This window comes from Poecilia reticulata, chromosome 16, assembly GCF_904066995.2.
Source record: "Poecilia reticulata chromosome 16, P_reticulata-male-v2, whole genome shotgun sequence".
NCBI lineage: Eukaryota > Metazoa > Chordata > Actinopteri > Cyprinodontiformes > Poeciliidae > Poecilia > Poecilia reticulata.
The window spans coordinates 24,416,625-24,432,339 of NC_088845.1; the positions used below are offsets into that span (position 1 = coordinate 24,416,625).

The 15,715-nt window shown below is 36.5% G+C and overlaps 1 protein-coding gene across 5 annotated transcripts in view; it reads right to left on the reverse strand.

Moving 5' to 3' along the window:
* LOC103478352 (CUB and sushi domain-containing protein 3-like) overlaps positions 1-15,715 on the reverse strand; it is a 245,173-nt gene that overhangs the window by 101,519 nt on the left and 127,939 nt on the right. For all 5 annotated transcript variants that reach the window (XM_008432116.3, XM_081597601.1, XM_017309426.2 and 2 more), the window contains 5 exons: positions 8,859-8,972; positions 8,470-8,565; positions 7,950-8,153; positions 232-356; positions 8-104 (listed from right to left, as the gene is read on the reverse strand). In XM_008432116.3, coding sequence (XP_008430338.2) covers positions 8-104; positions 232-356; positions 7,950-8,153; positions 8,470-8,565; positions 8,859-8,972 — 636 coding nt within the window. The remainder of the gene's footprint in view (positions 1-7; positions 105-231; positions 357-7,949; positions 8,154-8,469; positions 8,566-8,858; positions 8,973-15,715) is intronic.

Sequence of the window (15,715 nt, forward strand, 5' to 3'; positions counted from 1 at the left end):
AATTTACCCGAGTAGCTCCCAAGCCTTGGAGCATTGCCATCCACGCCATCAAAAAAGTCCAGTGAATCCCAGTTATGTTCCGTGGCAAAGGTTACAACCTGGATCTGAATAAGAAAACAGTCTTAATACAAATGTAAAACAGCACATACCCAATATGTAGCCCACTTGAAATAAAGAAATCTCTTCCTAAACTGTTTTTTTAATTAAGTGTAAAAAAGAAATGTTGCTTACTTGTATGCCAGCTCCTTCAGGAACAGATATTCTCCAAGCACAGTTCAGATAATTTGAGTATGTCTCAGGGTATCCGGGAGAGAGGATGGTGCCACGACGCTCAGTTAACACTCCACCACAGGGAACTGGAGAAAGGACAAAATATAGGGGGAAAAAAAAACAGAAAATGGGAAGAGATAGCTCAGTAGTGATCACAGTGAGGGAGTTTGTGCTTGTGAAATTAAACGGGTAATATAAATGATTTTAAACATTTCATTCAAATAGTATACAAATTGTGGCTTACATTCATTCATTAATACTTTATATAAGCAGTTTTCATTGATGTTACAACTCCAAGTTGTGTGTGGGATATCGCTACCAATTAATAACCCTCTCAACATAATGTTTTGCATGTAGGCCAAAAACTTTAACTATAGCTTCATTTGACCAGAACACCTAATTCTAAAGGTTTGTGGTTAAATAAATATGGCAATTTATTTAGTTTTTGGTGCAGGAATGATAGTCCAAATCTCCCACTTAAGCTATGAGTCTCTGTAGCTCCTCCACAGTTACCATTGGTCTATTGGCTGCTTCCAATACCCTCCTTGGTCACCTTGTTAGTGGCTGTATTTGCATTTGTTCCATACTCTTTCTGATTTGGATGATGCCCTGAACAGTGCACTGTGAGATGGTCAAAACACAGGATATTGTTATATATTCTAACCCTATTTTTAACCTCTGTAGAACTTTCTCCCCTACCAGTTTGTTGTGTTTCCTTGACCTTTGTGATGCTGTTGCTTCACTGATGTTCTCTAAAAACCCCTGAGGCTTTCACAGCTGAATTTATACAGAGATGAAAATAGAAACAAGACTTACTAACTACTTGACTTCTGAACATAGATTTGTTGCACTGGACTTTAAGGGAGTAGTTGAATAGTTGAATACAAATGCATGCCATTTTTTTCCCAGATTTTTATTTGCGACAAGTTTTAAAACCATTCCTTACCCTTTATGATTTTGGTATAATTTGCATTGGTCTTTCACAGAAAACCTAAACAAAGTACTTTGAAGTTCTGGTTCAAAGTGACAAAAAAGAAAGAAAAAAAAGAATGGTTTTGCAAATTCCTGTAAAATGGTCTTTCCATCTTCTAAAAGGCATAATAACTTTGACTTAGATGAGACAATATAAAACCTGCGACATTAATGAATTGATTTTTACAAGATAGATATCCAGACTGTATTAAAAATCAGTTTTAATGGATCTATAACAAGATTAACAGTAATGTGTTCTTCTGCCCAGAAGTGAACATTTAAAACTCAACTTTGCATCAGATTTAAAAGTTTATGAAATTTCAATCTTCCAAAGGCCAAAACAAAATATATTTATCTGAACTGCTAAAACACTTCGGTGTGCTACATATTTTCAGCAGTGCCACAGGTGGTGTTTGACATGCTGACATAGCTTCACACTGTGACATTTAAGCATTTGTAGAAAACTACATCCTAAACAATGGCTAGTTTTTTTTTTTCCACAGGTTTTCCTGACAGGTGCCAAGTGCACATCTAAAGCGCTGCTGAGCTTATTTTCACCTGAACATGATTTATCCTATACAGGTCTGCAATAATCATTGTTTTGATTTTCATGAGTAAATAAGTAATGGAGAGATTATCTAATCAAAAGTTCAGATTTTCAATAATTAGTTAGCATAAATACCAGTATTTCTCTTGGTGGTAAATTTGTTTCTGTCAGAAAGACCATTAGAACACAGCTCCACAGTGACTACTTTGTTCTTATCCTCTTGACTGACACAATTGAGAAAATTACTTTTGTTCTACAGCTCAAGCAGCCACAAATTGGAAAGTCACACTTTCATAATATCACAGTATCAGCTTCTTGCAAAGGCTTATTGACATGAATTTACTGCTGAATTATATTAACTCTAGGATCACATTACAGCTTAAGGAGACTATTTCAATTCCTTTTAAGACTGCTTGACCATGTTAAGATTAAGGAAGCTGTAATCTTCAGATAGATTAAATTTTTAGGGTTATTTTAAGTAAACTGTTATTCAAAATCAATTTAGTTACTGTGAACATTAGCTGTTTTTTATTTAATATCAAAAAATCACGTGACTATTACCAACGTGTAACTATCAAAATGGGAAAGAATGAGTGGGAATAATCCTTTATCATCTTGAACAAGTCAACCCAAGTTCCTCTGAGGTTTGACATCTACGAGGCATTTTTGTCTCAAGAACCGCCTTTCACAACTCTTTCTCGTTTTTGGCTCTTTCTCTGTAAAGCTGAGGATATCCGTGTGTGAAAATCCCAGCAGGTCAGTAGTTTCTGAAATACTTAGATCAGACCATCTGGCAAAAACAGCTATGCCACCAAAAAAAGTCTGCTTTTATCACAATCTTGACTTCAGCAAATCGCCTCCACAATATCTAGAGAGCTTAATGCTTTGGTGTAGCTGCCATGTGATTGACTTACTTCATGTTTGCATTAATAGGCAGTTTGAACAGGTGTGTATTCTAAAATTGCCTGTGTGCGTATGTGTATGAATTTTTGTGAAATAAATTAATTTCTACAATGCACAAAAAAATGACATTTTCTCCCTTAGATTAACGATTCATAAATATCCCATAATAATAACCAAGTTCTTTTAAGCCCGCTGTTGTTGGGCCACTATTAAGAAATAGTGCATCTTGGATCCAGCACAGCTTAAAAATTTACAGGCTTATCGCCAAGATCTCGTTAATGTCAAAACATCTTGAAAGAGTAGTGGCAGAACATGTGCTTCTTTTATGGAAGCACATGAGATCTTCGAGAAATGTCTGCCTGCCTTTTGTAAGCTCCACTACAAAGATGTGTAATCAGATTTTTTTTTTTTTTTTTAGTCAAGAAACTTTTCTGGGCTATGAAGACTTGTATACAGAGTACAATTAGAAATGATAGCTCAGTTTTTTTTTGTTTTCTTTTTTCATTTTTTCTTGATTATTGCAACGGCAATTTCATTATTTAGAATAAGAACAATCTGTACTACATCCAGTAAGTTCAGTAAAGATTTTAACCAAAACAAAACAGACAGAACACCACTCCAGTTTTAATCTCTTTACATTGGCTAACAGTACAGTTTTTAGTTTCTTTCCTGCCAAATGGATACATCTAAAATAACCATGTGGCCATAAGAACAAAAAAAGGTCAAGTAAACACGGCACATAAACTGAGTAAAGTACTGCTGAGGATGTTTATTCTTTTTTTCCTCTGGTTTTATTTAATTTAAACCTTCACTGGGGTTTTTTGTATTCTGTAGGGCTGCAGGAAAATGTCTGAGACATATGTGAGAATATTGCATCAATTAAGAATAATTTGATGATAACTTAATATTTTAAAAGCAGTTTGTGAAGGACGGGTGCAGACTGAAAAAGACAGGTTTCATTATCCAAGATGTACAACAAGCCAAGTTGTTATGAGAACCATATGGCACGGTTGATTTATTCAATTACGAAGCAATTCCTAACAATAATCCTTGTTGGTACCTGCAAAACGTCTGCATGCTCCAACAGTACTGCCACACAATGCAGGAGCACGAGACTTGTTCCCTCTAGTTTGGAAAAATGTAAATAGCTCGTTTGTTGCTTTTTCAGATTTTACACCACCTCTAACTAATCTGATGTATTTTTTTTTGTATTTCCAGTCATTATAAACATACTTTAAAACACTAAAGTGGCCCGGTCTTATGTAGTGACCGTGAGACTGAAAAGATATGAACAATCATTCATCTCTTGGGAGCCAGACTGAAAAACAGTTGTTGTGCGTAAGTGTTTTTGTCAATCTGTGGATTTATATATATTTCAAAGTTACATATACACTGCCACTCCACTGGCAAATAATTTGTAGAAGTGATATAGGCAACATATGTCACTTACAAAAGGCAAACTCAGACTGAATCTAATCAGAGGACCTTAAAACAAGTGAGATTCAAACAAATAAAGCAGACATGACAAAAGCACAAACTATCACTCTGTCTGGTGCTTATTGGATTCTTCCTCATACGAGTTTTGTTGCTGAGAGAACAACGTCTGACAGACGAGCTGAAAATGTTTCAGAATTCACTTTGGAACCTGTCAAAAGTAACTTATCCACTGCATTGTTCACAAAGCCCAAGTGATCAATTCAAAAGTCTGTGCCTGCTGTTGATCCCCGTTCTCTAGTAACACATCCTAAAAGCCTATTGTGATGTCAATAACCCAACTGTATAAAATGTGGAAATGGTACAGAAATTCATACTTCAAAACACATCCAATTACAACCATATAGTATGCTCTCGAAAGAGAATGTCACTTTGGTAAATAACGTTAGGAGGTTAGCAACAAAGCTGTGAACTTAAAAAAAAAAGGGGGCAAAAGATGCTCCTATGACAATCCATTAAAATGAAAAAATAAAAACCTAAAATATTTTGTAGCAGAACAACTGAAGCATTGTTTATTAGAAAGAAAAGACCATCAGTCGGGCGTAGCCACAGTCATTTTCCTCTTTTATTAGAGAAACTTTCCAAATATTTCGTGTCATCAGGAGCAGCACTCTGGTCTGACCCTCCTCCACTCCCCCAGACTGAGACACTTTAATTGGTCTTGGGAGGCTCTTTCAGAACAAGACTCACTGGTTTAAAAACAAGTACTTTGCGACTCTGTTTACTTGTTGACACCTTCAAACAAGTGTTTCAACCAAGTGTGAATTCCACGGTGTGGGAACGCTGAGCAAGAATCAGAAATATGCAAGGTTTTATAAGATTAGACAGTGATGAATTGTTTTAAAGTCAACATTTATATTGTATGTTTATCATGCTGTTGACATTTATTAGTTTATCTGAGAACAACAACAAAAGGCTGTATGATTCAGCTTATCTTATCAATCTACAATAAACTATTACACATAAAAGCTCTCAGCATGAATACAATTCCTTTACATTTTAAAACCTCTGTAAAGTACTTTCATCCCAATTTCTTTGACACAAAAATATCAATATACAAAAATCAGTTTCTCCAAATGAAAAACTGTGTGAGCGTTATGAATGCACTCAGGTGAAGAAAATTTAATCAATCCAAACTCTTGTTCAAAATCACCTAAAGAACTATAATCTAATAATTTTGTTTTGTGAAATCAAAACCAGACCGGTGCTGAATCTTGTGCCGGGTCAGTTACAACAGGCTGAGGAAATGCAAATTTGTCTTCTCAAACAATGCCCGATGCTGTCATATCCAATAAAGGCTGCCCGAGTAATTTACTGTAGTGTGTTTTTTTGTTTTTTTTCTCAAGTCCCTATAAGATTATATCCGTTATTCTGAATGAGTACACTGTCGCTGAGGGAGATGCTGCAGCCAGATTCAATCTTGAAATAAAAATCGCTGTGTTTGAAATGAAACTACGCGTGCCATGGCTATTCCCTCACTGCTTGGCAGGAAACTCAGATGAACCCTCGGTTGAAATTTCATGCACTTACCGTCTTGGATTATTTGCTTGCTGGCATGGGGCCGTATTTCAATAGGTTTTGCCTCACTTCATCATAGCTATGCATTTTTCCAAAGCGGCTGTGTGGGTTTCTTTGTGAGACTGAAACATGGCTTTTTAACTGCATGTCTTTGGAAAACCAGCATGTACAGAGAGAGAGAATGAAAACCACATCTACAGTGAGAATGTAATGAGTGCACAAGTGTGTGCCGACATCTTTCTACATGCATGTCTTTACGGTGACTAGTCAAGCAAACATATAAAGAGAGACATTCACATAAGTTGTTGGGTGACACAACTATAGAGTTTCAAAATTGCTACCTCTATTGCCAAATGTTTTCTACCAGAGATTAAAAAAAGTAAAATTTTCAGTATCTGAGACTAAATATCAAATCTAACATTTACACACACTTCTCTTTAGGTAGTGGTTGGAACGTTTTACTGAGAAATGGGATTTTTTTTTTCAGAAACTTAAGTACCACTGTTAATTTCTTGTATGTATATATATATATATATATATATATATATATATATATATATATATATTTTTTTTTTTTTTTTTTTTTGTTATTGTATAATAGAAAAAAAAAATTAATGTTTTTTTCTCTATCTTTGCTTGTTTTCAAGAGTAGAAAAAGACAAAATATTTTAAAAAACGCGTAATACTTTTGCTTACGTTTTTATTTTGAAAGCAGAATTTCATGTCTTTCTTCTCAAAACTTGTAATGATTGTTCACACTTGGTCTCTGCTCTGACTTTCTGCTCGCTTTTGGAAAAGTCTTTTAGGACAGTCGCCTGGCAACCTCTCAGCCAATAGAATGAAAGTGATGTACTGTGTGGTTTGTTTACTTCTAGCGGGTGTGCCTGTGTGGCTACTATGATTGTAGCAACCTGCGCCACCCACTGGATGTAGGGAGAAACAACGATGTCAGCTTTCTGCTCCTAGTACACTAAACCTCTGCCAGCCGTGTGCTACTGATCATTAACAGCCTTCTGATCTTAGGCAGGAGTTTGGACACCCAACCAACTTCCTACATCCAGTGGGTGGTGCAGGCTGTGCACCACCCACTGAGAATAAAAGACATGAAATCCTGCTTTCAGACTGAAAGCTCTTGGATTATGGCAGAAAAATCCCCCATACATATAATCAAGTTTTGAAATCATAAAAGAAACATTGTGGTAGCTTGAAAAAATAGTGTCTGTTGCAAAGACAGCTCTGACTCATTAAGGCATAGACTCCTCTAGACCCTTGAAACTGTTCTTTGCTTACTGGCACCAAGATCTTAGCAGAAGTCGGCATGGAAAGAGCTGCAAAAATGAACAACTTAAATGTGTTGTTCTGCATCTTAAACCATTCTCGACTGTTTTTCTGTTAAGATGTACGAAATTATCCTGTTGACCAGCCATCAGAGCAAAAGCCTTCCTGATGTGCAGCCACACATGCTACAAACTGCAAAGCGCTGTTTATTCTGACAGCATTCCATCAGAACTATAAAGTGATTTCAGCTGCAGTTGCTCATTTGTTGAATCAGACCACTGGGACAGTCTTCACTCCCTATTTGCATTAGTGAGCCTTGACCATCCATAACCCTGTCATTGGTTCACTACTGTTCATTTCTGCCCCTTCACTTAGACCCTTCTCCACTTTTTCTGCCTCTAAATGGAGCCAGTTTTATGAATAAAACGTTTTAGCCTAACATGTCCTTCATCCACAAATGTGAGCCATGATGATAAATGCTTCACCTGTCAGTGGTCATAACTTCATGTAGATCTTACAATCTCCCTCGCAAAGCAGCGAGATCGTGGGATCTCATGCACTGCAGTAGTTGGGATGAAAGTCAGTGTTTTTAACAATTACCATGTTAAAAACAGTAATCCATTAGTGTTGCTAGTTGAAAATAAATTTACGATTAAAACATTGAGTATCCCCTCAGATGCTTTGCAAAAGACGTGAACAGAAGGTCTAAGCAAAACTTTTTATAAGCATACCAAAATGTTAGCAGTGATTCAGTTGAGTAAAGCTAATGAAGTTATGCATCAAACCTTACGGTAAATTGTAGAAACTAACAAGAATTATTAGTACCTTAAATATTTATGCTACCATCTTCATTTTCGTCTGATCAGAAACATAGGTAACTTTATAATGTCTCCTCTTTCTGAGTGTTGGTGTGTGTCTGAGCGCATACAGGGGAGTATAGCGAGAGCTGGGTGATGAGAGTGCTTACCAGCACACGTGGGCACAGTGCCATTCCACTGGGCCAGGGCATTGGGCACGGCCTCGCACCTGATGGCGTTGGAGCCGTGCAGTGTGTAGCCTGGATTGCATTCAAAGAGCACCACCATGCCGATGCCAAAGTCGTTCCCTATCCTCTTCCCAAATCGGGGCTCAGGGACTGAGCTACACTGAGTGGCACTGGTCCGAGGTACAGCTATGGATAAAAGGGGAGGTAGCAAGAATCAAAGAAAGAAAGCCAAAGAGTGGTGGGTGTGTTAGGCAGACAGGCAACAGGGAGAAGAGGAGATGGCAAGACAAAGAAGGCAGAAGGATACAGAAAGCCCTTGTGAGTCTTCTCACACTTTATTTGTCACTCTCATCCTCAGTGCCAAGACAGGCTATTTGACATCACATCATTCTGCTCTGCTAAGTTATGCCCAGCCTCATCCATTGGCACTCTTCTGCTGACTTTATGTAATAGCAGCAAGGATAAATGCTTTATATAAGTGGAGAAAAAAAGTAAACCTTACCTTGGTAAACAAAATGAAATCCTTTGGCTGTGTCTGTTCCATTTGCAGTAAACTTGAGTGTTATCTTGTTTCCTGAACTTAAAGGAAGCGTCTCACCTAAATCAGAAATACAAAAGAGATGCAATCAAGACAGATGTTAATAGCTTGATTCTGGGAGCCGATTCAAAGACAATAGATGCTGAGCTTGATGGTCACCTCGTCTTTTGAGAACAGGAAACTGTTTACGTTCTACATTTGTCTAGGGAAAAGTGATTTGATTGGAATTTAGAAGACAACAGGTTTGTGCTCGCTCTTCTTTAAAACAAACATTTTAATTAAGTCAAATTCTAATGACAGTATGAGGAAGAAAATTGAATAACTTAAACTGTAAGTCCGGGTGACGTGGCTACCTGAGTGAGATCCATAAATGGACGAGAGAAGGGCTGAATCTGTAGAAGGTCCATCATAGATTTCGACCACATCAGTGGGCAAAGTCTGAAACACCACAAACTGACCAAAAAGCACTGAAAAGAGAATCATGGAAAGAGACAAATTGCAGAAGATAATGAGTTATGAAGTACATGAGTTATATATCATATGAGTTATGAGAAGCTAAATACAACTGAAAACACTTCGCTCTGTTCCTGGGTATTGGGGCCGTTCCCATTCAGTGACTTAGTCATCATGTCATTACTTCTTGCTTCCAAAGAGACATTTTATTAGTCTCTTTAAAATGCTCTGGAACAATATCTTATTATCAAAGCTTTTGAAAGATCTTTTAAAGTTTTTCTTTCAACGTTGGCTGCTTTTTCTCATTTAAATCCAGTTCCTTTTATTAAGACCACGTTTTCTTTATTTATTAATTCACTCAACTCCGACTTCTGGATCATTTATACAATTAAAAGTCTATAAATTAAGATTTGTACAAATAGACAATTTGTAAAAAAAATTTAGCTGAATGTATATAAAAAACAACAACAAAACATTTGGTATGCAGGCCACAATAACATGAAAACTACAGTAAATTATCTAACTCATGTCTCTGACTGTGTTAGGTTACTGGATTTTATCCAATTCCTTAAAATAATATACTTTTTATTAGCTTTACACAGCTTTTGTTCATTTGTCCCTCTTCCTCATTAAACCCACACAGTGCCAATGTGATGTTCTTGTGCTATGACATTTAACATATGGAAAATAACCTTCAGACAACACAAATGGTAAACACACTTCCTTTCTGAGGGTATTCCTAAAGCTCTACACATTAAAACAATCAAACAATATCTTTGTGATCAACCAAACTCATTCCATCCATCAATGTGGTTCTTACAATGTTTAAGAGGAAAACCTCAACATACTTTTCACCAGTGGCACTCTCCAGCTTGTAATAGCGGAATGCAATATAGAGGCATTTCAAAACTATAATATCTTCAACAAGTTCTTGTTCTGTGCTGAGGGCTTCTCCCAGTAGGATTTGCCCAGAAAATCTGAAAGAAGAATTGTCCAAGAGAAATCCTGAGCAGGTCCCCACAGCTAACTCCTTTTGATATGGAATAGAAAATGTAGCTTTACTCAAAGTTCCTCTAGACAAGCCAAGCTCCTCACTGATTGAGTCTAAACCTAAAGGCAGAAGTTTGTTTTAGCTGCTTGTACGGAAAATTTTATTTTTTTGGTCATGATCAATATTTTATTGTCTTAAGTGAAGGGTGAAACACAAATGGGCCAGTACCTCAAGAGCTTCGATCAGTATTACTATTGAGGTGGCCCCACAATCAAATTTTCTTCCATGTATAATTTACTACAACAGTGCTGAGTAACACATGCATACAGGAAGACTAAATCCCCTCTGTTGATCTTCCACACCATATTCTGATCCCTTAAATCATTGAGATATTTGAACTTCTGAAAATAAAGCAAAGATCCCTATTTTTTTGATTTCCACTGCAAACTTGTTGCCTATTGTTCCAGCACACACCAACAAAACATTATCATCAGAGAAAGTGAGAAGAAGGTCCAGGGATTTCCAAACTGGACAGCATTTTTTTCTACAGCTCCACCTTGATCTTATGGTGTCCATAAGCACCATAAGATCAAATAGAAGACCTGCATTCTACTTTTTGTCAAGGTTGCATACAGTTTTTGCTTTGTCTATGTGGGTAAACCTTCTCAAATTACCCTGGCATTTTTTGAGAATAAAATAATAATGTGCCATTGGCCTTTTTGACCAACAAAAAGGCCAATGGTCATTGACAACTTCCAGATGAATGGACTAAATTCATTCATCTGGAATGAATGAATTCATTCCAGCAAGCAAGATGAGTGATGTGTCTTGCAAAAGGACACAGCAACAAAGGCAAAAGGAACGTTAATGAAACCGGCGACCCACCAAAAGCAGGGCAAACTCCTAGCACTGCCGCCACCATTGCCCCTAATGAACGCCATATTCTTAAAGTGTAGTCTACAGTTCTACTTCCTCTTAGAGCATCTTATGATAATCTACAATCAAAGCTGTGGCTGTACATTGTGGACATCTAAGTGAAGAGAGGTACAGTACTGTAACAGACTGAACTGTGGAGGATGTGGTGCCAGCAGAGGCTGGTCAGACCTGGTAAATCCAAACAAGAAGTGACAATAAAACTGGAAATGTCTTGTAGAGATTATGGTTTGTGAAACCTTTAACTCAACTGACAACAATATAATATCTCGCATAGGGAAAGGATCGACATGAGATTACAGGTTTAAGTATCAATAAGACGATAGCAGAAAGCATAAACAACCAGAACTTACAAAAGCACCTGAACAGATTGAACAAGCAATTCCTACTAAGTGTACACATGTAAAGCAGCCCACTTACTATATCGTCTTGTCGGTATATTTCAGGATATTTTTAAATCCAATGAAAATGAAGGCGAGGACAAAGATTGTGCTGTCATTAAGATAAGAACTAAACAAAATTTGAGTCAGCCTGACTATGTTTATGATGAAAAGCAATTGCCAGCTTGTTCATCCAAATATGGCCTAATTAAATGTGTTAATCTGTTTTCTGTTTACACAGCGCAAAGCTAACCTTAGCATACTGATGGATTAATGGCAAAAAAAGTGAATGTGCAAAACAAGAAAATTTAACTATTCTAATGATTGGCTTTGCTGTGATTTGCTGGCATGTAACATACATGCCAGCAAATCAGAAAAGATAATCATTGAAGGGATGAATGGCCAGAGTGGATGCCAAGCTAACATAGTATCGGCTTCTGTCCATGAGTTTTTCAGCAGGGGTTTCTAAACAAATTCAAACTCAAATCTCAACTATAATTAAGTTGAAAAACATTTACTTGATAAAATTAGAAATGAGGATCTTACCATTTATGACCTAATTAATGATTAAATCTTACTTTCATTTTAAAAAGTGAGAAAGAACTTGCAACAACAGAGGAGGGATTATTTAAACAATGTCTTGTACAAATATTTCCAATGAAGCGTTCCAGATTATATCAGTGTGTACATGCCCTTGAAAATAATCAGATTTTCTAACCAAATGAACAGACTTGCCAAAATGGATCACTACCTTAGAGACAACACATGTCTGGATTTGTGCAACCGTGCATGCCTGTGCACATAGAGGTGCTGTATGAATGGTAATAATTCACAGCAAAAACTGCAGCTTAAATCATGCTGTGTAATAAGCAGCATGAGCTGCATGTCCCTTGTGTGCATCTCTTTTATTCATCTCCACGTTTTGCAAAATTGGTGCTGAATGAATTATCACAAGTTCATTATCAGGTCCAGTTTTTATGCATTGTATAATTTCAATAGATTCTAGCTTTCAAATGCCAGCAAATGTCTACAAGTACAGAACCAGACTTTGATTGAAGCAAGTAAACCTGACAGATTTGACAGGACGACCCCCCCCTAAATCATGGCACCATTAATATTTTACACTAGGCCATTTCTGGCATATGGAAAAGAACATGCCTGCACCAGATGCTGTAGGCAACAATATGATTGTTTTCAGCCGAACACCAGGTACTCTAATAGAAATGACATTTTATTCCTACGAGGCATAAGTTATGAAAATAAATTATGAACTTTTTTTCATTTTTTCATCTAAAGTAAATGAATTCTGTCTTATTCAATTTCAATTACATAGTGTACAAATGGCTGAAAAAGATCAAGTTAACAAAGATTAATAATTAACAAAGACTGCTGCATGTTTTAATTTAGAGAAAGTATTAAAATCTTATTTCAAACGTCATTCAGCCTCAACTCTGGGGTAAATACTGGAAAGGTTATCCGTCAGTCCTAGGACAAAGACAAAGACAAAAAACGATGCATGGAATTTCTCTATTTCCGTGTTGCGTATCTTCATATGCATTTTTATTCTGTGAGGAAAAAAATTTGGCATACAGAATAGAAAAATACTGCAAGAGAAGAACATAATACCATGAACAAAAACTAAAAATTTGCAATTCAATACAAATGTATTTTCCACAATGGTGCATGGCAGTCTAACTTATGTCAGATTGCCCCAAGGCAGCTGTGGCTACAATGTAGTAGCTCACCATTATTGGCGTGTGAGTGTGTGTGTAAATGTGTGAATGACTGAATGTAGTGTGAACACTTTAGGATCCTCTGGAAGCAAGTTACCACCTTTTGAAAGTCTGCTCAGACAGAGGCTGGCTTCAAGCAAAATAAAAAGGTTATACTTAAAAAGTACATATGGCTAATCTCCCTTTTCATTGGTAAGCAGCCTTGCATATCTCTTGTCATGTCACTTTCAATTACATCAAAGTAACACCAATTTAAAGATGCCAAAGAAACAACGAAAAGCAAAAGAAAAACGAGGTGTACTTACACAAGACACAAAAAACCTGTTTATTAACTATAAGAATGATTTGCCAAATCTGAATAAGAGAAGGTTGTGTCTAAGAGTAGCTCTACTCTGTGATATAAGCACACCAGTGCTCAACTGGTTCACATGTTATTGCTTTGTAAACAAAAGCATGTAACCTCAGACATGAATGCTTGAATACACACATGCTCATAAGCAAAGCGTTATTCAGTTCTGCTTTTAATCCAAAACCAGTCGTGTGTTGCATGTCCGAAACGCCATATATGCTACACATATTGTTCCACTTCTATGAAGTTTACAACGCAAATATCACAGTAAAGAACAGATATTATCATTGTCCAATACAATGTTTTTTTGTCAAACACACTCTATATGAACTGATAAAAATTGTCTCAACTCAATATGATGATCAGCTTAACCAGCATCCCACCCTGCCTGCTAATTATATTTAGTTAATGTTTTTTCGACCACTTGAAGACACACAGGGAGCATTAAACTTCAAGGACTAGATTTTTCTTGATCCTTAAAAATAGTAAAAACAATGACATGTTGACATCTTTGGAAAAGTAATGTATGCATCACTGATGCAATTTAACACTCAAATTTGCATTTCAATAGACAAACGCAAAAATCGAAAGAATAGAGAACACACATACTTCAAAGATGTGGCAGAATTTGAGGTTGGGCATTGTATGAATACTTTTGTTTCGACCTCATACTGTGAGAAATGTTGTGAAGTCCTCTATTGTTTGTTGGCATTCATGAGGAATAAATACCGTAAGAGTTCAAAGACATAGATCTAAAGCAAACTGTAAAAAAAACTTCTTCAAAACAGCTCAGCGTAGAAACTTGGTTCTAGTTAAATAAAAGTTCAAACAAACAGTGACTGCAGATATTTGCCACCACATCCACAGTTTGTCAACCAACGTTTCACATCTCTTAAGTGCCCTATTGTAGGGGATCTGAAAACAGTGCAGGCATGTAAAGTAATTTTAAATCAATGCCATGCTCATGGAGCCATTTGGAGTGCCTGATGACAAAGTCTGTGACGCTGTGGACGTATCTCTCTGAAAATGTGCCGACTGTTGTATGGGTGTACCTGGTCAGCAAATACATCGTGAAGAGTGTGAGCAGCACTCAGACGATATTAAGGTGAGCAATGTGAGATCAAAAGTGCAAAACACTTCCACAATCACAGTGTGTGATGCAAAATTATTTATGTGAAGGACTTTTTTCTACTTTTACTTTAGTGTGATGTATAACAATTTATGCATTCCATGAGCTTTGCTTTAATTTAAACAAGTTGTGCCACTAAAGTCTGTTTTATCTTTATCAACCGTATTCAAATATATCTAGACTCAGAGGGTGAAAATGTTTGTATTAAGATAAAAACTGTAATACATAATTCCAGGCTCATACATCAATAAATCCTTCTTATTCCCAGAGATGATGCCAAAACCAGAAATATTTTTTATGTGTCCTGATCAATTTTGTCCTTCATTTTGGGAGATTGGTGATCGGCCGATCTTTACAATCTTTTTCCACAATCTTATTTACCTCACCCAAGGTAAAATCAACCACCGTCTTCTTCTCCTCTGTCATGAGAGGTTTGACCAACAGACCTGCCCACCAGGTCATGTCAACATGTTTGCAGTTAACACACCCCACTGTTGTTGACTCTGCGACTTTCTTGCTACTTTTACCGACATTTCAGACAAAAAAAGTTGATATAGTTCAAAATCTGAATCGACAGATCAGGTTTTTTAAATATTGGTAATCTGCGATCGGCCAGAAAACTGCATTCGGTTCACCCTTAATGGATACTTAATTCCATGTTAACAGAATCATATAATTGATAAGAATGTGTGACTGATCTGAAGAGATAGCTAAAGCTGCATCTATTATTTGAGTCCATGATCTGAAATAAAATGGAGACTCCTTTCAAGAAAAAGCGAGAGCAAGAAAGGAACAGATATCTGATTGGCTGAACTGTAACACATAATAAAATTTGGCTGCACTTTTCATCTGTTATCTTTATGATTTCAGCTTTGTTTATGGAGTCCTTTCAAAAAGCCCTTGTCAAAAACAAGGGCACATGCTGCAGATAAGATCATTACAATATTGCAAGAAGAGAAATGACATAATCTTGCAAAGTCTATTTCAGTCTACGTCTTTTTCCTTCCCGCGGCATTTGATCTTTTATCTTGTGAAAGAATGAACATGGTCAAATGGATTATGCTTTGTGTAATTTATGCTTGTTCACAAAACTTTTGTATCCCTGCCAAACAGGAAAAACAGAAAAATGAAACTCATGGTTGAAATTCTTATTTGGATTTTTGTCTTACTCTAAGATTCTGAAAGGAAGAAAAAAAACAAAAACAAACCAAAAAAAAAAATTATTGTGAAATGATTTTAAAT